Consider the following 21,665-nt stretch of genomic DNA (forward strand, 5'->3'; position numbering starts at 1 on the left):
AATGCCAGCTGCCTCCATCCCCTTTGGAATTCGGTGGCTCAGGTCCTCCTAGATGTTCTGGAGATCTCCAACCTGTTCTCACCCATGCTATACATATAATTCATTGTGACGTGGACGCCACCAGTTTTGTCGTTCAGGCCATTGGCACTATGTAGCTGTGGTTCCCACCTCTCCTGCGGTCAAGGTCAACAGGTAGCCCAGTCCACTATAGTCTCATCTGCCAAACCCCTTTAGCATGCCCTTGGTAGACCACAGCCACCTGGTGGGAGGCAGGATCCAATAATACTTAAGGGTGGCGAGCCAAAACATATGACGGGTGGGTCCTTAAATTTTTTCATAAGGTATATTCCCTACCCCTCCTTTCAATGCTGCTGCAGCTTCCATCGTCCATTTCCCTCCCTCCCCCCTCCAATGACAGACGGAGCACCATTTGCCTGTTTTGCAGTGGAAAATGCAAGCCCTTGTGGCTAAAGGGGCTATCAAGAAGGTGTCTGCTCCAGAAGTAAGTAGTGGTTGTTATTCCTGATACTTTCTGCTGCCAAAGAAGGATGGAGGCCTTCGTCCTATTTTAGACCTGGGCCCCTCTCAGTGCCTTCCCCTGGAAGGAAAACCTCAAGAAGCTCACATTGGCCATGGTCTTGTCTGCCCTCGACCGTGGAGACTGGATGGTGTTGTTGGACCTGCAGGTTGCCTATTTCCATATACCCATCCTGCAGGCCTCTCCGCTCTACCTACCGCTCACGGGGGTACAGATGCATTTCCAGTCCCCTGCACTCCCCTGTGGTCTCACCAATGTCCCTCAGGTGTTAACAAAAGTGATGGTGGTGATATCAGCACAACTTTAATGTCTTCAGTGATTGTGTGTTGATGAACCTGAAGGCCATTTGAGGCAGCTAGGAAAAGCTTTACATTGCCAAGCACCAAAAGACTCCACAACAAGATCTGTCCAAGTCAAAGGTTTGGTCCCATTCCCGATCCCGAAGTTGCAGGAGTTGTTCCAGAAGTCGGTTTTGTCTCAATCAAAATCATCTCGTAAATTGGAGAAAAAGCACAAAAAATTGAAGCAGTACTCTGCTCTTTCAAGGAGGTTAGGGGGTTCCAGTCTTCCCCTAACTCAACCGACTGGCTGTTGAATACGGGCTTACCCCAGGCCGTCGTCGTCAACCTCCAGACGACTGTGAACCTACTGTCATCTTTGGGGTTCACTATCAATGTGCCGAAGTCATACCGACTCCTTCTCATAAGCTCTCTTTCATTGAAGCTATTCTGGACACAGTTCAGGTCGTGCTTGTCCCCTGGAAAAGAGAGTTTAGGACATTCAGGCCGTGGTCCGAATCTTTCAGTTTCAGTCCTGGATTACTGACACTTATGGCCTCCTACCACTGTCATGTGGTACTGGAAGAAAAAGGGAAGGGTCGCACCCTGTACCAGGAGGCCCTGCATATCTGCAAGTGGCTGGGCCACCAGGGAATGTTCCTCGTAGTGAACCATCTTGCAGGATCATTGAATGCCAGTTAGGACAAGCTCAGCTGTTGAAGCCTAGCAGATCACAAGTGGCAGTTACACTCGGAGGTGACTGGGGATATCCTTGGCTCGATCTCTTCGCCAGCACCAATGACTCACAAGTCAGCTCTTATGAACATTGGAGTTCCCAAGGCCTCTCTCACTCAGACACTCTTCAATCCTCGAGGGGAGCTAGGGGCGCCTGCATGTCTTTCTGCCGATACTACTCCTCCCCTGAGGTCTCAAGAAGACCAGGACAGACGGGGACCAAGTCATCCTAGTGGCTCTAGACTGGATATACGGAAGATGTGGTATCCAGATCTCCTGGTCATGAGTATCTATCCTCCTCTCAGTCTGGCCCTCGGGGAGGATCTGCTCTTCCAGCAGCAGGGCAGGGTTCTGCACCGAGGTATCACAATCCCTGCCTTTACGCTTGGAGATTGAACGGCGACAGCTGAACACCTTCAGCCTTCCTCGGAGGTGGTTGCCACCTTGGCAGCCAGGCGTCCCTCGTCAAAAACTGTGTATGCCTGTCGTCTGGACAACTTTTTGTGGCTTGCTGCAGTAGTTAGCAGATGGACCCCCTCTAGGCAAAGTTACCTGAAGTGTTGTTGTTTGTTTTATCCCTAGCCTGGCATTCTTTGCTCTGGGTACAGTTAAAGGGTACCTTTAGGCGTTTTTTATGGCTGCCAGATCAGCGCTCGTTGTTTAAGTCTCTAGTTGTTATGCATTTTTTGAAAGATTTACATTTATTTCCTCCCTCTCCCTTTGTCATGCCACAGTGGGACCTTACCTTGCTACTCGCAAATCTGATGTGCAGTCCTTTTTAGCCTTTTCATAACTATAACGGCCCCTTACGACTTCTCACCCTTAAGACAATGCTCCTCGTCGCCATATAATTGCCATGGCCTGAGTGAGCTTCAGGCTTTCTGTGTCAACCCGTGGTACGCCAGCTTCTTCCCATACAAGCTGGTTTTGCGGACACTGACATCTTTCTTGCTTAAATTTGCGACGCCGTTCCTCATCTGTCAAAACATGACCTTTTTTCACTTTGTTAAAAAAAAGTATGCTCATCCACCAGGGCCAAAGCTACTATCACTGCATTTGGGATGCGGAGTTCCTGTCCTTGGCATTTGCCCGGCAAGTACATGGGTGTATAGAGGGGCGTTTTGGCCACTCTGTCCTGCAGGACTTTCTGGTTTGAGTACATTCACAGGCCCACCTACCAGTGTGCAGAATGACTGCTGAAAGGTTTCCAGATCCAGTCTGACACTTGGTGAAAATTCAAAAAGTAAGGAATCTGCAGCTAAGTTGTCTCTAACAGAAAGAAAGTTACCGAACTTAAGTAACTTGTTCAGTAGGGACAAACCTCCAAGAGAGGCTTCTTTGGCCTTTGAATTTGAATCCAGAACCTGGTTTAGTGGAGTAAGGTTGTAATGTCTCCTCATTTGAGGCATTAGTGGCCTTATACTGTCGTACACACTGCCCTACCATCTGCTATCTCGACACTTGTCAGTTCCACCATTCCCACAACAGTGCTCAAGTGGTCTCTTAGACCACTTAGTGTTATATGTGGTAAGTGTAAGGGTGGCTTTAAACAAGAGCATTTGAATAAATAGCCACATGAGTGAGGGGGCTTGAACCAAATAGAGGAAGGGCTACCCCACGTCTCTCAGGTGAAGATTCCCAGGGTGGAATTTGTTCATTTCAGCAGTTTCTCACTGGCTTCTGACAAGCCTGGTGGCCTTGGATCTTCTCAGCTCCTTAGCTACCTCCTAACTGAGAATCTTCACTGGCACGCACACACAGACACGCACACATACACACCGTATTCCAGATAGATCCGACTAGCCAACCAGACATCACTACCGTACATAACAATGGAGCAATGGCATGGTGCAATCACACAACAGATTAAAGTCTGCAGTCTTAAAATACAACATAATATTAAGCCTACTTATAAATAAATCTGAATCCATCTAAGCCATTATACAGAAAAGTTTGCTGTATTCTTCTTTAGAGCTGTTATCACAGCCCTCCTGAGGCCAATGACCATGTTATGAATAAACACAGATTAAAAGTCTTTCCTGTCTTCTATCAGGAATTCAAGTGTTCATATTTTAATAAAACAATCTTACACACACAGACCCCCTCTGAAAACAAGTTTCATCCAGCTACAAATTGGAGCTGGATTGTGAGAAGACGCTTGAGTCCTGTATTCCCTCTCATTAAACCTTATGCTTCCTTAGCCAATCCCAGACGTGCTTCATTCCACCCAAGGGAATCCCCTTGAATAGGGTTTGAAAGAGGCAGGTTTACATTAGACTGGAATTCTTTGTTGCTGTACACATTTGCTCTCATTCTATGTGTCCTCAAGAAACCTGAGTCTTACTGATCGATTGCCCCTGGGTTAGTTGAGACAGGCAAACCTGTTATTATGAGTTACAGAACATGCTCCTTTGTCTTCATCTGCACCTTCCTTTGAGGGTGTTTGCCTAACCCAGCAGCAGTAGTGGACCCTTCAACTAAGCCTGATGACCTGTGTCTCTTGGCGTAGCTGAGTCATTGTTACTGTTTTTAATGGACCCCTGCCAGAGGAGGTCCTGGAAATAGTTTTTGATTTTGTCTGGGAAATTCTGGAATTTGCTGTCTTTGTTTAATGAAGCGCTTAATACCAGCACAGGTATCAAGTCTGAAGAGAAGATTGCTGCTCAGCGGTTAAGGTTTCAAGAACACATTTCCACCTAAACTGTTTTGTCAGTCACATGTTGGACTTTCTGCTGGTGTCCCCCTTCATTTTTGTTCACTGATTTCTGATTGCAGCTTTCCCTGCACAAAAGCTTGAGGGAGCTACAAGTTTTTTTGCATTGATAATACCTTTGCTATTTGTCTTGCCTAACAATACTGTGCCCAGACTTCAGTTATCCTTTAGTCTTAAAAAATTGCCCTGAATTGAGTTTCTGTGTCACTTACTCCAAGCAATTTAAGTGGAGGAAAACTTTACAGGCTCCACTACACTAGGGATAGAAATATTTGTATTACCTATAAGCTAACTGTACACTAGATTGTGATCTATATCAAGATCATTTATGAGCCTGCCTGAATGAGACACTCAAGGCATCGGCACCAGAGCATGAGAACACCAGCAAGAGATCCTACTCTGGCCCTGTAGGTTGTTTTGCTTATTTTTATCTGCCAGTCTTCACAATGGCCTTTACATGTAAAGTTTTATTTTCTGGATTTGGAGTTGAGGGATAAGGCTTAGGTCAGCCGTGCTATTCTAATGCAAATCCTGATTTACTGTACATTTATTTTCCCTCAAAGTCTCAACTGTGTTTCAATTTATTGCAGTAGAAATATTTCCATATAAATATTATGCTGGAATGTTCAAATTACTTGTATTCAGCTTATTTGTTTCTGATGAATATCTTTCTGCATATCACTCCTTGTCCTCAACTCGTTCTGAGTTTCATGGAAGTTTTGGTATCTGTTTGGGAAGGTTTTTTGATTTCTATGTCTTCACGCCTATGTAGCGTGGCAAAATTAGTTGGAACTGACTACATGCAGTGAGCGCCGCTATGTACTGCACATCAGTTTTTGTGACAATGTCTTTCTGTCTAGACTCTTTCCTATTCATTGTGCAAAAATTGTTTTAACTGCGTCCTTGCTTGAATGAGTGTCTTCTATAAACATACAATATAAATATTCATTCTTGCTGTACTTATGTGTTACTTTTCTATTTGCTTATACTGAGCTTTATAATCTGAAAAATATTTTGCTCTTTGTCTTACAGGAAGATTATGACAAGTATGGAATCCGAATTAGAGTGAAATTCCGTAGTAGCACCCAACTTCATGAGCTAACTCCTCATCACCAGAGTGGAGGGGAGCGTAGTGTATCCACCATGTTGTACTTGATGTCCCTGCAAGAACTCAACAGATGTCCATTTCGAGTTGTTGATGAAATAAATCAGGTAAATATTCTCCTTCATTGAGAGCTAGGCTTTTTGAAAGCTCAGACATCATGTTTGTGGTAATAAAGATCACTTTGCTTATGGACAATTCTAAAATCAGTGTCCTCCATTTAAGTGCTGAACTCAACACTCCTGTTCTTGGTTTTGTGATCGTCTGAAAAGCATGCATATAGGACCACATCAACTTACACAGAAAGAGAAGGACTATGTCAGAAACTTCTTCCGCAACTATGCAGAGGCTCATAAGCAGTCCATATGCCATTTTTGCTAAAACTGTGCTGCCTATCGTGCAAATATCTGAAAGAGACAGGTTAGTGATAGACTCCTTACCTTAGAATATCCCCAGGCGTCAGACTGGATCCGGATAGTTTTCGTCAGCAGTACCCCTGCACGTCGGTAGGTGTCGTCGTGCGGCTCCGCTTACGTCGGTGGCGTCGTAGACGCCGAGATGTCGTCGTCGGAGCTACTTAGACACGCCCACGCACGCTGACGTCAGTTCTTTCTTTTTTCGCGCGCAGATTTGAGCGGGAGCGGTACCCCTAGTTAATATTTAAACTTGGTTTCTGAGAACTTGTTTCTCTTGCCTGGTCGAGTACTTGACTCCTGGTGCAGTAGGGATGCCCGGGTTTAAGTCCTGTAGGACCTGCCATCGGAACATGTCGTAGCGGACCCGCACGTCGTATCTCTCTTCTGCTTGGGGAACGCCCATGCCCTGAGGCGTGCCCTGATTGTCGGGCCATGGCGCCGAAAGCTTTGTGGGAGCGTTCCCGAACGTTATTGGAGGTCCGTCAATCGGTTCCACGCCGATCGAGGTCCCGCTCACCTGGGAGGTCGAGGGCCCGGTCGTGGAGCCGTCACCATCGCTCGTCGGACTCGGGGACAGGTAAGTCACGGCGCCATAAAAAGTCGAAGAAGCAACGTTTCTCTTCGTCTACCCTGCACGTGACTCCTGACGAAATACAGACTTTCCTGTTGGCCATAAGCCGTTTGTTTGGCCCATTGGGTCCCTCCGGAGCGCCTTTGGGCCCCATGGATCCGTTGGGTGGTTCTGCCCCCGTGCCGCCACCTTTGGCCCCGACTACGCCGGCACGATACACTACGGCGCCGCTGCCGGCTCCGGGGGCAGCGCTGGATGGCACCGAACCGGGATTGGTCTATTACACCCCGGTTCCGTTTCTGGGTGGAGAGTTTATCCCATTCCGCTGGGCACCTCGTCCTTACCGGCCTCTTCAACAACCGGTGGACGAAGGGGAGTTCTGTGAGGGGTCTGAAGACCCTCTCGCAGCTCAATGCGAAGATGAGCCAGAATGGGAAGGTGATACGGAAGGTCCAGTGGATTTAGATTTCTCTCCGCATCCTGGTACACTGTCCTCCTCTTCCGTGGCTATGGAGGAGGTTGGGACTTTTTTTGTGGTGTTGCGTAGGGCAGCTGAGACTCTTAACCTCGAGCTCCCTTCTGTACCTATCAAGACCAATCTCCTGACTGAGGTACTGCAGCCAGCGTCCTCCTCTGCGGAGCCGTTGCTGCCCTTCAACGAGACACTTCCTGACGTCCTGTTGAGTACCTGCAACAAACCTAACACAGGGGCTCCTGTGGATAAGGGTTTGGCGCGCCGCCATTGCCCGACGCCGGGCGACCCCAGCTTTCTCACACAACACCCGACGCCTCAGTGTCTGGTTGTCCAGGCCTCTGCCTCGCCGAGTGCATTCCCTTCTGCCCCTCCAGACAAGGAATCTAAGAAACTGGAACAGTTTGAGAAAAAGATTTTCACTTCTGCCAGTTCCGGATTGCGGGCGGTGAATACTGTTTGCCTGTTGGGCCACTAGTCACATTCTGTGTGGGACACAGTGGCACAGGTGCTGCCTCAGTGCCCTTTGGAAGTTCGGGCGGTGCTCTCCCAGGCCATTACCGAGGGGAGAGATGCTGCTAAACTCACTATCTGTTGTGGCCTTGACGCGGCCGATTCACTCGGCAGGGCACTTTCCACAACGGTGGCACCCCGCTGTTATGCTTGGCTAAGAACAACTGGCTTCTCCTGGGATGCTCAGAATACGTCAGGATTCGCCATCACCTCCCCCACTGGCGCACCATCACTTCGGACAGGTGGGTTCTGCAGAAAGTCGGAAGGGGCTACTCCCTCCCCTTCGATTCTACCCCTCCAGACATGCCACCTCAGTACCACCGCATGTCGGGGGATCACTTGGCACTTCTCCAGCAGGAAGTTGCGGCCCTCTTGGCCGAGGGGGCCATCGAGCACGTTCCGACGCCAGAAGTAGGTCGTGGTTGTTACTCCCACTACTTCTTGGTTCCAAAGAAGGACAAAGGTCTGCACCCGATCTTAGACCTTCGGAACGTCAATCGCTTGCTCCGGAAGGAGAAGTTCAAGATACTCACGCTTGCTCAGGTCTTGTCTGCCCTAGACCCGCAAGATTGGCTGGTAGCTTATTTTCAGGATGCTTATTTTCATATCCCCATCCTGCCAGCCCACCGGCGTTACCTACGGTTCACGGTGGGCCACGAGCACTTTCAGTTCACCGTGCTCCCTTCCGGCCTTACCAGCGCCCCTCGGGTGTTCACAAAAGTGATGGCAGTGGTCGCAGCTCATCTGCGCAGATTAGGGGTTTCAGTTTTCCCCTATCTCAACGACTGGCTGTTGTTCTCCCACCTCCAGACTACAGCTGACCTCCTGCATTTGCTGGGGTTTTCCATCAATGTGCCGAAGTCGCACCTGGTTTCCTCTCATGAGCTCCTCTTCATCAGAGCGGTTCTGGATACGGCGCAGTTTCGGGTTTATCCTCCCGAACAGCGAGCCCGGGAAATTTGGGCTATGATTACGATCTTTCAGCCCTGGTCCTGGGTTTCTGTCAGAAAGACCCTGAGGCTGCTGGGCCTCATGGCCTCCTGCATCCTGCTGATCTATCATGCCAGATGGCATATGCGGGCTCTGCAGTGGGACCTGAAGTTCCAGTGGACGCAGCATCGGGGGAACCTGTCCGACTACATCCAGATCTCGGAGGGCACTGCCCAGGACTTGCAGTGGTGGCTCACGAACTAGCGTTGGGTCAGCGGCAGATCCCTCTGCCTTCCCCAACCGGAGCACACAGTAGTGACGGACGCATCCCTTCTGGGATGGGGCGGCCACATGGGCGAGGCGGAGATCAGAGGCTTCTGGTCTCCGGCGGAGTCCAAGCTCCATATCAATCTTTTGGAGCTTAGGGCGATCCTACTTGCACTGACCGCATTCCTTCCCTCTGTCAAGGGGAGAGTAGTGCAGGTGTTCACAGACAACACCACCGCCATGTGGTACTGCAGCAATCAGGGCGGGGTGGGGTCGTGAACCCTCTGTCAGGAGGCTCTACGTCTCTGTACGTGACTGGAACAATCAAGGCATTTCCTTGGTGGTTCAACACCTGGCAGGTGGACGAACTCAGCCGCAGGTGCATGTTGGATCACGAATGGCGTCTTCACTCGCAGGTGGTGCAAAGTCTCTTTCAGCAGTGGGGAGAACCTTGGTTAGATCTATTCGCCACCGAAGAGAATGCGCAATGTCAGCAGTTCTGCGCGTTGGAGTTTCCAAGGCGGCACTCGCTCTTAGACGCTTTTCGTCGCGGGTGTAGTTGCGGTCTATTGTAAGCCTTTCCGCCTATACCACTTCTGCCCAGAGTGCTGAAGAAGATCAGACGCGACCGAGCCCAAGTCATTCTTGTGGCACCAGACTGGGCTCGAAGAGTTTGGTATCCCAAGCTACTCAGTATGAGCGTGGACCCCCCCGATCCGACTGCCTCTTTGGGAGGATCTCCTGTCGCAGCAACAGGGGACGGTCCTCCACCCGAACCTGTCCAGCCTCCACCTCCTTGCGTGAATATTGAGCGGCGACAGCTGATTCAATTTAACTTGCCTCCTGAAGTCTGTAATGTGATTCTGGCAGCCAGGCGTCCCTCCACTAAAATGGTATACGCCTGTCGGTGGAACACATTTGTGGCATGGTGCACAGCAAAAGCTGTAGATCCTCTTTCTGCCCCTCTTTCTGAGGTCCTATTGTTCCTTCTCTCTTTGGCCCAGCAGGCCTCTGCTCTGGGCTCTATCAAGGGCTACCTTTCTGCTCTTTCAACCTTTCTTAGGCTGCCTGATCAGTCCTCTCTTTTCAAGTACCCAGTTGTCAATAGATTTCTCAAAGTCATTACTCACCTTTTCCCTCCTATTCCTTTTGTGATGCCTCAATGAGACTTGAACCTGCTTCTCACATACTTGATGTGTGCTCCCTGTGAGCCTCTTCATAACTGTCCTTTGCGGTTGTTAACTTTGAAGACTGTCTTCCTGGTGGCCATCACCTCCGCTCGACGGGTGAGTGAGCTCCAGGCTCTTTCCTGTAAACCTCCTTCCCTGGTGATTCATCCGGACATGGTTGTGCTTCGGCCGCGTTCCTCCTTTCTACCAAAAGTAGTGTCTGCCTTTCATCTCGGGCAAACTGTCACTTTGCCCACTTTATTTCCGACTCCGCACCCTTCAAGAGAAGAGGAGAGGCTCCACTGTCTGGACCCAAACATGCGCTTTCGTTTTATCTCAACCGCTGTGAGAAAGTGCCATCTTTCTTGCATGGTATGCCCCCCACTTTTTGCTGAATTGCTGATGTACTTTGACTGAGTGTGCCCTGGGCTCCTGCCAATCAGGTGCCCAGTGCCTGTGTTCCTTCCCTAAAACTGCATGACAACCTAAACCCAATTGGCATCGCTGACAACAGGTCAGCCCCTGGTAAATCGTACCATAGGTACCCAGGGCACTGAGACCAGAGAAGGCCCCTAAGGGCTGCAGCACTTATTGTGCCACCCTCAGGGGCCCTGTACCCTTACACACGCACACTGCCTTTGCAGGCTGAGTGGCTGGGTGCAGGACTAAACAAAGAGTCTACAGGGCACACATCCCTTTGTGCCCTGCCCACAATACACACTGCCCTGGCATACATCAGCCACCCCTCTAGCTGGGTGCCCTATGCCAGTGGTGTGGGCACAGGTGCATGAGCCCTGTGCCCCTACAGTACCCAGGTCCATTTCTGGGCACTTTAGTGCAGTGCTGCCATTTAAGAGTATATGGTGCTGGGAGATCGTCAACACGAACTCCACAGCACCATGATGGCTGCACTGAAGACTGAAAGTTTGATATCAAACTTCTCAGCACATTAAACCCGCACTGATGCCAGTGTGGGATCTAATGTACAATGCACGACAGAGGGCATCTTAGAGATGCCCCCTGAACCTAACCTACAATCCACGTTTTGTCTGAGGGGCTGCCTAGGCTGCCACACAGCAGACATTTTGCTGGACCCCTGGGTAGAGAGCCATCCACTCTCCTGGGCCTGCAACAATGCACATCCTGGGTGAGGTGCTAGGTCTCCTCCCCCAGGATGGGCAGGGGAAGCTTCAAAGGCATTCCGACTTTGTGAGCTTCTCCAGGCCACTTGCTGTGCTCAGCAACTGGTCCCTACTGGTTCTGACCCCCACTCTGGCGGGGAGACTGGCTGGAAACCCCAAGGAAGGTAAGGGGTGTGCCAGCCTCTGCCAACCCCACCCCTCAGTTGGGGGAGGTGAGGTGAAACACATCTCCGGGCTCTCGCCATCTTGAAGATGGGAAGCCCTGCCCAATCAGGACTAGGCTACTGCCCCCCTCCCACAGGAGAGTGGCAGGATAGGGGTGTACCCACCCCAGGGCAGGGGCCCATTGGTCCCTGCCCTTTACCTACCTGTAACGACCCTAAATCTAGTATTTAGGGGCACCCTGAACCTTCCTTCCTTAGATCCAGATTCTGAAACAGCAAAGAAGATCAAGAAGAAAGAAGACCTGCCGTGCAGCTGCTAACAAGAAAGAGGAAGACACCAACTGCTTTGGCCCCAGCCATACCGACCTGTCGACCCTCGAACATGCTCCTGCTAAATCCCGGCATCTCCCGTGGCCAGCAACCTCACAAACTCCGGATGACCTGGCTACCTTGTGACTCTAAGCATCTGGGACTCCCACGAGCAGTGGTTCTGCTCAAAGCAAGTAACTGACCCCTGGCATCAGCCAGGAACCGCGAACCCTGCACATTCTGCACCCGCCAAGCCTGGCCTGTGCTGAAGTGGACAAAGACCACGAGGACGTCCCCCCAGCGACCGTGACCCCGTATCCGGCACCCAAGGACCCACCTCAACGCTCCTGATGACGCCTGCAGCCTCAGAACCAGGGACCCCCCCAACCGCGATCAACAGAGGGTAAGATTTCCAGACACCAAAAGGCACCCCGGTGCCCTGTGCCCAACTCCTGGGCCCCTTATATCCTCCAACTACCCAACTTACCTCTCGAAGTGGTGGTCGCACCTGAAGAATCTTCGTCCCCGAGCTTGCAGCCTTACTTCGTTCTTGAGCTTCTCCATTGCAATCCATTGAGCGCCCGAAGGCTCAAAACCACCCTGCACCCAGCCGCCCGAGTGCCCCAGGAAGGGCAACCTCTACTCCTATCTACGTCCCCATTTGTCCTGAGCAAGTGACCAGGAGCCCAACTCCCACAGCCGTGTGGCCTGCTAGCCAGCAGCCACCAACCAAGGGCCCCCCTGCCTTCCATAGGTAACATTGGGCCTAACTCACTCTGCACCCGGCTGCCCCTGAGGGTATAACAACTGTACTTACCTGGCCCTGGGAGACCCCTGAGTCTATGCCCAGAACCTTAACTCTGCCAGCCGAGTACATACCCAAAAGCCGATAACTCACTTTTCTTCCATAGGGTAACATTGGCTGGTTTCACTTGAAATTTCTTCAAAGAGTGGAGTTTCTAAACTTTAAAATATTCACCTCAAATCAACCGAGTAACGAAAACGGAAATACTCGCCTGCTATTAGGAGAGATCCCAGTGCTGGATCTTGGTGCCCAGCACTGACCCTGAAAATTAATTACAAACCATACTTGCCTCTAACTCAATTTTCTTCCATAGGAAACCATTGGCTGTTTTTCTGTGAAATTTCTTCTGTGTCGATTTTTATAAACTACAAATATTCTTTAAAAATCGTACCAACTGTGAAAACGTAATTGCTTACCTTTTTTAGATAGATGTCCCAGTACTGAGCCTAGGAGCCCAGCACTGGATTACAAAAGTAACTTGAACACACTTAACCGGTAACTTGAACTTTCTCCCATAGGAAACCATTGACTGTTTTTCTGTGAAATTTCTTCTAAAGTGTCGATTTTGCAAACTTAGAAATATTCGTTTAAAATCGCCTTTATAACCTAAACGCATTCTATCAACTGCTTACAGGTGGTATACTAGTGCTGGATCCAGGATCCAACACTGAACCCGAAAAAGTAACCATAACCCCACTTACCTGCTAAGTGAATTTCCTCCCGTAGGATAACATTGGTAATTTGATTAGAAAAAGTTTCGAAGTGTCAACTTTTAAAATACCAAAATATTGCTTAAAAATCAGTAACTAAAACGTATTTACTCACTTGTTTCCAAGAACTGTCCCAGGACTGAATCTAGGATCCAGTCCTGGAGTTAGAAACGTAATCCTGAAAGTAATCATTTACATTTAACTTAAAATTCCCATTGAGCTCAATGTATTATTGTGTTTGCAATTGTGTTGCCTATTGCAACAAACTGTAACTATTGCATTCAAAAGTCGATTGCCTATTGCAAAGTGTTTACCTAAAGCATCGCATTCTGAGAAAGTATATTTTGATACCTATTGTTGGTTCTAAAATAAAACAACCATATATTTTTATATACAAACCATTGGCCTAGAGTTCAGTTCTTGAGTGTGTGAGACCATTTGCTGACTGTTTACAACAAATGCTTTACACTGTCCTCTGATACTGCCTTACTCCTTGACCAAGCTACCACTTTAGAGCGTAAGGTTATATCTAACTTTAGCCTCTGCCAAGCTCTGGGGACTGTGGACTCTGTACACACTGTACCTATTTGGGAACAGTATATACAGAGCTACTTTCCTACAACCGCACACAACAGTTCCGAGTGGATGACCAGCTCTTTGTTGGCTACCTTGGGTGCCAAGAAACGTCGGGCTGTGCAGAAGCGGACTTTCTCCCGATGGGTTGTCTTGTGCATTAAAGCCTACTACTCTCTGGCTAAAAAGGAGCCTCCGGTTGGGCTGCGCGCCAATTCTACCAGAGCGACAGCAGCTACTACAACATTGGGGCGCGGTGTCCCCCTGCAAGACATCTGTCATTCGGCCACTTGGGCCTCGTTGCATACCTTCACAAAGCACTATTGCCTTGACAGTCGGGTCAGGAGAGACGGCTACTTTGGCCGTTCGGTTCTCCGTGACTTTCTGATGTAATCCCACTTCGCAGATCCACCACTGGGGTTGGTATTGCTTGGGTATGTATTCTAAGGTAAGGAATCTATCACTAACGTGTCTCTTTCAGATGCACAAGTAACTTACTTGTGTAACGATATATCTGTAAGAGACATTAGTTAGTGATAGATTACTTCCCGCCCACCCATCCTCCCCGTTCTGCGAACTGTTCTCTAGGGATCTGAAAGAAACACGTTAGTTAGATTCCTCACCTTAGAATATCCCCAGGCGTCAGACTGGATCCGGAAGATTTTTCGTCAGCAATACCCCTTGCGCGTCGCTAGGCGTCGTCTGCGGCTCCGCGTCAGTCGTCGGCGTCGTGCGCCGGAATGACGTCGTCGGAGTACTTAGACGCCGCCCTCGCGCGCTGACGTCAGTTCTTCTTTTTTCCGCGCCAGTAAGTGCAGTTCCGGGAGAGCTACCCCTTTTAGTCTATTTTGACTACGTTTTTTTTTTTATCCTTTTTGATCTTGTCTCTACTCCGGTGCCGGTAGGATGCCTTGTTTTAAAGCCTGTGCTGACTGCAACCGCTTGATGTCGGTTACGGATCATCACCGCCGGTGCCTTTACTGTTTGGGCCTCGACCACGACGCGGAGTCGTGCTCGGACTGCAAGGCCCTGACCTCAAAGGCTAGACGGGAGCGGTCCCGTAAGCTTCTCGAGCTTCGCCACTTGGCTCCGCGCCCCTCTCGATCCCGGTCCAGGAGGAGGTCCAAGGATCGGTCGCGGAGCCGCAGCCGACGTCATCATCGATCGTCTGGCTCCAAGTCTTCGGGTAAGTCGAAGCAGTCCAAGAGGCGACACCGCTCTTCGGACTCCCCTCGCCGGTCGCGCGACTCGGCCGAGGGTCAGGGTGGTTCCACCCCGCGGCTCCAGCGGAGCCGCAGGCGCAGCGCAAGTCCCCATACCCGCCGGTCCCTGGGACTGACGCGACGCCGGCGGAAGTCAGTGCCTTCCTCTCGGCCATGAGGAACCTGGCTCCGCCGTCGACGCCCGCTGGCGCGCCTTCGGGCCCCGCGGACCCGACTGGGCAACCTTGCATGCCGGCGGCTCCGGCGCTGTCGCCGGCTCCGGCCTCGACGCCGCAAGTGCCCGAGGGACCCGTCCCCGCCGACGCCGGTCGACCTCGTCACGCCTCCTCCGCCGGCGTCGACACCGGTTCCACCTCCGACGCCGCTCGGCGTCGTGCCCCAGTTCAGCCCTGCTCCGGACCCGGCGCCGTTACGGCGTCGATGGACGCCGCGTTCGGCGCCGCTGGAGACACATTATGTCTATCGTCCGGCTCCGATCCTTCCTCCTGTTTACCAGGAATCGGATGACTGGGGCGAATGGGAGGGGTCCGAGGATCCTATGGCCGTTCAGGCTCAGCTGTCACAGGACTGGGCAGATGAACTGGGGGAGGCCAGTGGTCTGGATACCTCTCCAGACACTGGATTCATCTCTCCTCCGACTGTGGCTTCGGAGGAGGGTGCTGCTTTCTCTGTGGTGCTGCGCAAGGCGGCCGCAGCCCTTGGGCTCGAGCTACCTGCCGTGGCTGTGAGAACTAACGTCCTCAATGAGGTGCTTCAGTCTGCAGCAAGCTCCACTGAGCCTCAGCTGCAATTCAATGAGGCCCTCATTGACGTTCTGCAGGGCACCTGGTCCAAGCCCTCCACAGTCCCTCTGTGGACAGGAACATTGCCAGGCGCCACCGCCCTGCTCCGGGCGACCCCAGTTTTCTGTCCCAACACCCTACCCCCGAGAGCCTGGTTATCCAGGCTTCTACCTCCCAATCCTCCTTCCCGACCGCTCCGCCGGACCGGGATTCCAAGAGACTGGAACAGTTTGGCAAAAAGCTGTTCTCCTCCCTTAGTTTGGGCCTGCGGTCCTTGAACACCGCCTGTCTTTTGGACCGTTATTCCCACTCTCTGTGGCATACGGTGGAGGACGTGCTGCCCCTGTGTCCGGAGGAGGTCCAGACACGACTTACCTAGGCTCTGGCCGATGGGAGGGATGCAGCACGACATGCAATCAGATGTGGGCTTGACACTACGGACTCGCTGGGTAGGGCGATTTCTACCACGGTGGCGCTTAGACATCACGCCTGGCTGCGGTCCACGTCCTTTTCGGGTGATGTCCAGAGCACTCTCATGGACATGCCCTTTGATGGCACTCGCCTTTTTGGTGAGAAAGCGGACAGTGCGCTGAATCACTTTAAGGACTCCCGGGCTACGGCCAAGTCCTTGGGCCTCTCGGCCCCGCGGTCGCAAACTTCCGCCTTTCGCCCCTTTCGTGGCCAAGGAAGGGGTGCCTCCTCACGTCCGCCTAGCCACCAGCCGCAGAACCAACCTGGTCGCGGACGTGGTTTCCGCCGAGGCGGTTCTGGAGGACGACGCGGTCAGCCCACATCCACCCCGGCAGCATCCGCCTCAAAGCCTTCCTAGTCCGAGCTTTCAGGCCCATTCCACGCCAGTGGGGGGCAGAGTTCGCCATCACCTGCTCCACTGGCGGTCCATCACATCGGACAGGTGGGTGCTGCAAATCATCCGAAGGGGCTTCTCCCTCCCCTTCGAGATGACCCCTCCAGCCATGCCACCGCAGCACCACCGTATCTCGGGGGATCATTTGAATCTTCTCCACGAGGAAGTTTCGGCCCTCTTGGCCAAGGGGGCCGTCGAGCGCGTTCCGAGCCCAGAAGTAGGTCGTGGTTGTTATTCCCACTACTTTCTGGTTCCCAAGAAGGGCAAAGGGGGCCTACGCCCTATCTTGGACCTCCGGAACGTCAATGCCTTCCTCCGGAAGGAAAGGTTCAAGATGTTAACTTTGGCTCAGGTTCTAGCTGCCCTAGACCCTGGAGACTGGATGGTAGCGTTGGACTTGCAGGACGCATATTTCCACATCCCCGTCCTGCCGGCCCACCGGCGTTACCTGCGGTTCACGGTGGGTCAAGAGCACTTTCAGTTTACCGTGCTCCCCTTCGGCCTTACCAGTGCCCCTCGGGTGTTCACGAAAGTGATGGCGGTGGTCGCAGCTCATCTGCGCAGATCAGGGGTTCCAGTCTTCCCCTATCTCGACGACTGGTTGTTGAAGGCGGGCTCGCCCCAGGCAGTCGTCTCCCACCTCCAGACTACGGCGGATCTCCTGCATTTGCTGGGGTTTTCCATCAACGTGCCGAAGTCACACCGGAGTCCCTCTCAGAAGCTCCTCTTCATCGGAGCGGTTCTCGATTCGGCGCAGTTCCGGGTCTATCCGCCGGAACAGCGGGTCTGGGATATTCAGGCCCTGATTCCCATCTTTCGGCCTCTATCCTGGGTTTCGGTCAGGCTAGTGTTGCGGCTTCTGGGGCTGATGGCCTCCTGCATCCTACTAGTGCATCACGCCAGGCGGCGCATGCGGGCTCTGCAGTGGGACCTGAAGTTTCAGTGGGCCCAGCATCACGGCAACCTGTCCGACCATGTCTGATCTCGGAGGGCACTGCACAGCAGTTGCAGTGGTGGCTCACGGACCGCGATTGGGTCACGGGCAAGAGCCTCTCCCTTCCCCAACCGGAGCATGTCGTAGTGACGGATGCGTCCCTCCTGGGATGGGGTGGCCATATGGGAGAGGCGGAGATCAGAGGCCTCTGGTCTCCGGCGGAGTCTCGCCTCCACATCAACCTGTTGGAGTTGAGAGCGATCCGACTTGCACTGAAAGCCTTCCTTCCCTCTGTCAGGGGAAGTGTCGTGCAGGTGTTCACGGACAACACCACCGCCATGTGGTATTGCAACAAACAGGGCGGGGTGGGGTCGTGGACCCTTTGTCAGGAGGCTCTGTGCCTCTGGACGTGGCTGGAACACCAGGGCGTCACCCTAGTGGTTCAACATCTGGCGGGCTCTCTGAACGCCAGAGCAGACGAACTCAGCCGCCGGTGCATGATGGATCACGAATGGCGTCTGAACTCCGAAGTGGCGCAAGGTCTCTTTCAGCAGTGGGGAGAGCCGTGGTTACATCTATTCGCCACCAAAGAGAACGCGCAATGTCAGCAGTTCTGCGCGTTGGAATTTCCAAGGCAGCACTCGCTCGGAGACGCTTTTCGTCGCGAGTGGAGTTGCGGTCTGTTGTACGCCTTTCCGCCTATACCACTTCTGCCCAGAGTGCTGAAGAAGATCAGGCACGACCGGGCCCAAGTCATCTTGGTGGCTCCGGATTGGGCACGAAGGTACTGGTATCCCGAGCTACTCAGTATGTTGACCGATCCTCCGATACGTCTGCCCCTTCGGGAGGATCTTCTGTCGCAGCAGCAGGGGACGGTCCTCCACCCGAACCTGTCCAGCCTCCACCTCCATGCGTGGAGATTGAGCGGCGGCAGTTGATGCCATTTGACTTGCCTCCTGAAGTCTGTGATATCATTCTGGCAGCCAGGCGTCCCTCCACAAAGACGGTATACGCCTGCCGGTGGAACAAATTTGTGGCATGGTGCACAGCAAAGGCTGTGGATCCCCTTTCTGCCCCTCTTTCTGAGGTCCTCCTCTTTCTTCTTTCTTTGGCCCGGGAGGGCTCTGCCCTGGGCACCTTGAAAGGTTATCTTGCTGCCATCTCTGCCTTCTTGCGGCTTCCTGATCAGCCTTCTCTTTTCAAGTCCCCTGTCGTTACACGCTTTCTAAAAGGCATTACTCACATGTTCCCTCCTGTCCCTTTTGTAATGCCTCAGTGGGACTTGAATCTTGTTCTCACATTTCTAATGTGCGCTCCCTTTGAGCCTCTTCATAATTGTCCTCTTCGTCTGTTGACGCTTAAGACTGCTTTTCTGGTAGCCATCACCTCGTCTAGACGGGTGAGTGAGCTCCAGGCTTTATCATCAAAGCCTCCTTTTCTCTCTGTTCATCCGGACAAGGTTGTCCTCCGGCCTCGTCCCTCCTTTCTTCCGAAAGTGGTGACCCCCTTTCATCTTGGGCAGTCTGTCACCTTGCCCACCTTCTTTCCGCCTCCGCATCCTTCCAAAGAGGAAGAGAGGCTCCACCGTCTGGACCCAAAACGTGCGCTCTCCTTTTATCTGGACCGCACGAAGCAGTTCCGGGTGGGCGACCAACTTTTCATTGGATACGTGGGTGCTAAGAAGGGGAAAGCTGTGCACAAACGGACCATCTCTCGGTGGGTTGTTTTGTGCATCAAAATTTGTTATTCCTTGGCAAAAAAGGACCCTCCTGTTGGGCTGCGCGCCCATTCTACTCGGGCCACGGCGGCTACTACTGCTTTGGGACGGGGTGTCCTCCAGGACTTTCTGGTGTGATCTTGGTTCGCAGACCCACCACCGGGGATGGTATTGCTTGGGTATCTATTCTAAGGTGAGGAATCTAACTAACGTGTTTCTTTCAGATGAACAAGTTACTTACCTTCGGTAACGATGTATCTGTAAGAAACATTAGTTAGTTAGATTCCTCACCGACCCACCCATCCTCCCCGTTCTGCGAACTGACATCTAGGGTTAAGGTTATCCTTTTCAGGCCCCTAGATTATATTTTTGGCACCAGTGTCGGTCTTTTGCATGGCTCTGTGTTCCTGGCGCGAAAAGCTATGTACAAGAACTGACGTCCGCGCGAGAGGGCGGCGTCTAAGTACTCCGACGACGTCATTCCGGCACACGACGCAGACGACGGACGCGGAGCCGCAGACGACGCCTAGCGACGCGCAAGGGGTATTGCTGACGAAAAATCTTCCGGATCCAGTCTGACGCCTGGGGATATTCTAAGGTGAAGAATCTAACTAACTAATGTTTCTTACAGATACATCGTTACCGAAGGTAAGTAACTTGTTTGGGCCCTAGTTCTATTGCATCAGTAGTCGGTCTTTGGCATGGCTCTGCGCTCCTGGCTAGATAAGTTATGTACAGAACTGACGTCAGCGCGCGTGGGCACGTCTAAGTATCTCCGACAATGTCATTTCGGCAGCTACGATGCCACCGATGTACGCGTAGCCGCACAACGACGCCTACCGAGGCGCAGGGGTACTGCCGACAAAAACTTTCCGGATCCAGTCTGATGCCTGGGGATATTCTAAGGTAAGGAATCTATCACTAACTAATGTCTCTTACAGATATATCGTTACACAAGTAAGTAACTTGTGTGTTAACTCCGCTCTGTGCTTTCTTGTGTGCTGCAGGCAGTGTAATTTGAGTAAAAACAGGTTAATGGGCCCGTTCTGAGCCTACATACAAAAGTAGAATGTGTTCACGATACAGTATCAGGATTACCTAGTTCAAATTTCATTCCTTCTTTCTCGGTCAGTATGGAGCCTGGAAACTATGGTGCTGAACTAGACTAGCTAGACACCTGGCAAAATCACCTGTGCACTGGGAGGCTAGTCTTCTAGCCAGACAGACCCTTATGAGAAAGGGAGTAGGTTTGGGTGGGGTAGGGAGATCGGAGCAGGGTGGTGAGTCAGCAAGGGGGGGCAGAGGATAGGCGCTCACAGGTAAATGGCGGGAGGGCATGCCTGACAAAACAAAGGTCATTAGTATCAAGGGCACACCTTAAGCTTCTTGTTGTACTTCTCACTTTGAATGTCAAAGGGCTAAACCTCAGGCTAAAGCTGAAAAGGATCAAGCAGTAAATTAATAATTTCAAACCTTGCATTGCGTGCTCACAGGAAACTAGAATTAATATGAACAACAGATCTGTATATGAATAGATGGATTCCCAATATTTTATTGACAATTAATAGACTGTTGAAGGAGTCGTCATATTAATATTTGAACCTAACTGCCAGCTGGTCATCCATAGGCGAGATGGGTAATTATCAGGGTCACAAATATTGGCCTTGTGTTAAATATTTGTTCTTTTTTATGGCCCCAATAATAATGAACCTACTGTATATGATGAAATTAGAGAGACTCTTGGGATGATACCCGGCAACCTTATATAGTTGTAGGAGACTTCAATTGTGTCTCATTAATAAAGACACTACTAAAACCTCTGAGCACACCCAAATGACCCAAGTCAGGAAAGCAGTAGATATACTGAAAGAAAGCCTTGATCTAGTCGATCTTTAGAAATTGCAAAGCTCAGATCTCAGACTACATATACTTTTGCTCTGTTGTCCATAATCACTATTCTCGTATTGATTACTTTCTAGTTAGTAAGGACATAGGCCGGGCACCAGTGATGGACTTTCATCCCGTTTTGGTTTCAGACCATGCCTCACTTGAACTGTCACTTGTAACAATGATACTATACCAGCTAAACATGGATGGACACGCCTCAAGTTTGTGCTACACAAACAAGAATGCATGTTCAAGATTATAACGTTTAGGAAAAATGTTAATCAAATAAAGTATGATAAAGCTTGTGATGAGATTTATGGGATACCTTTAAATCCGGCATTAGAGGCTTTTCACAGCAATGTACTGTCACCAGGCGAAGAAAACTACAAGAGCAAGAACTATATACCTTAAAACCAAATTGAGGTTATTAGAATGGGAACATGTCTTCATAGTAACTAACTGGGATAACAGGAAGTATTTTCAATGAGGCTACAAGGGCCAGGGCACAAATTAAAGCACCCCATAATAAAGACGTAGAGCATCAGATTTGAAGCTTTAACATTTTAAGAATGGATTATGGGGACAAAATGGGTCCACTGCTTGCACAAACTAGAACATACATAGCCAAACTATGTATATTAGAAATACATGATGATATAGCTGATGAATTTTGTAGCTATTAATAATCTTTATCCATCCTCTGTGGCAAACGCTGAAATAGGGAGAAATTAGCCAATTACTTGCCGTGACCAAGCTAGCTCTGCTCTCCCAGTCCCAGCAACTGGAGATTTTAAGACCTGTTACTCTGCAGAAACTTACTGACCCCATTAAGGGGGCTTTACCAGCGACA

At 51.1% G+C, this 21,665-nt stretch overlaps 1 protein-coding gene across 1 annotated transcript in view; it reads left to right on the forward strand.

Annotated features, from left to right (window-relative positions):
* The window catches only part of SMC5 (structural maintenance of chromosomes 5), a 680,994-nt gene that overhangs the window by 527,475 nt on the left and 131,854 nt on the right, over positions 1-21,665 (forward strand). The window contains exon 22 of the mRNA XM_085633014.1: positions 5,297-5,476. Within this exon, the coding sequence (XP_085489140.1) occupies positions 5,297-5,476 (180 nt within the window). The remainder of the gene's footprint in view (positions 1-5,296; positions 5,477-21,665) is intronic.

The sequence above is a fragment of the Triturus cristatus genome, chromosome 2_1, assembly GCF_964204655.1.
Source record: "Triturus cristatus chromosome 2_1, aTriCri1.1, whole genome shotgun sequence".
In the NCBI taxonomy this organism is placed as follows: Eukaryota; Metazoa; Chordata; class Amphibia; order Caudata; family Salamandridae; genus Triturus; species Triturus cristatus.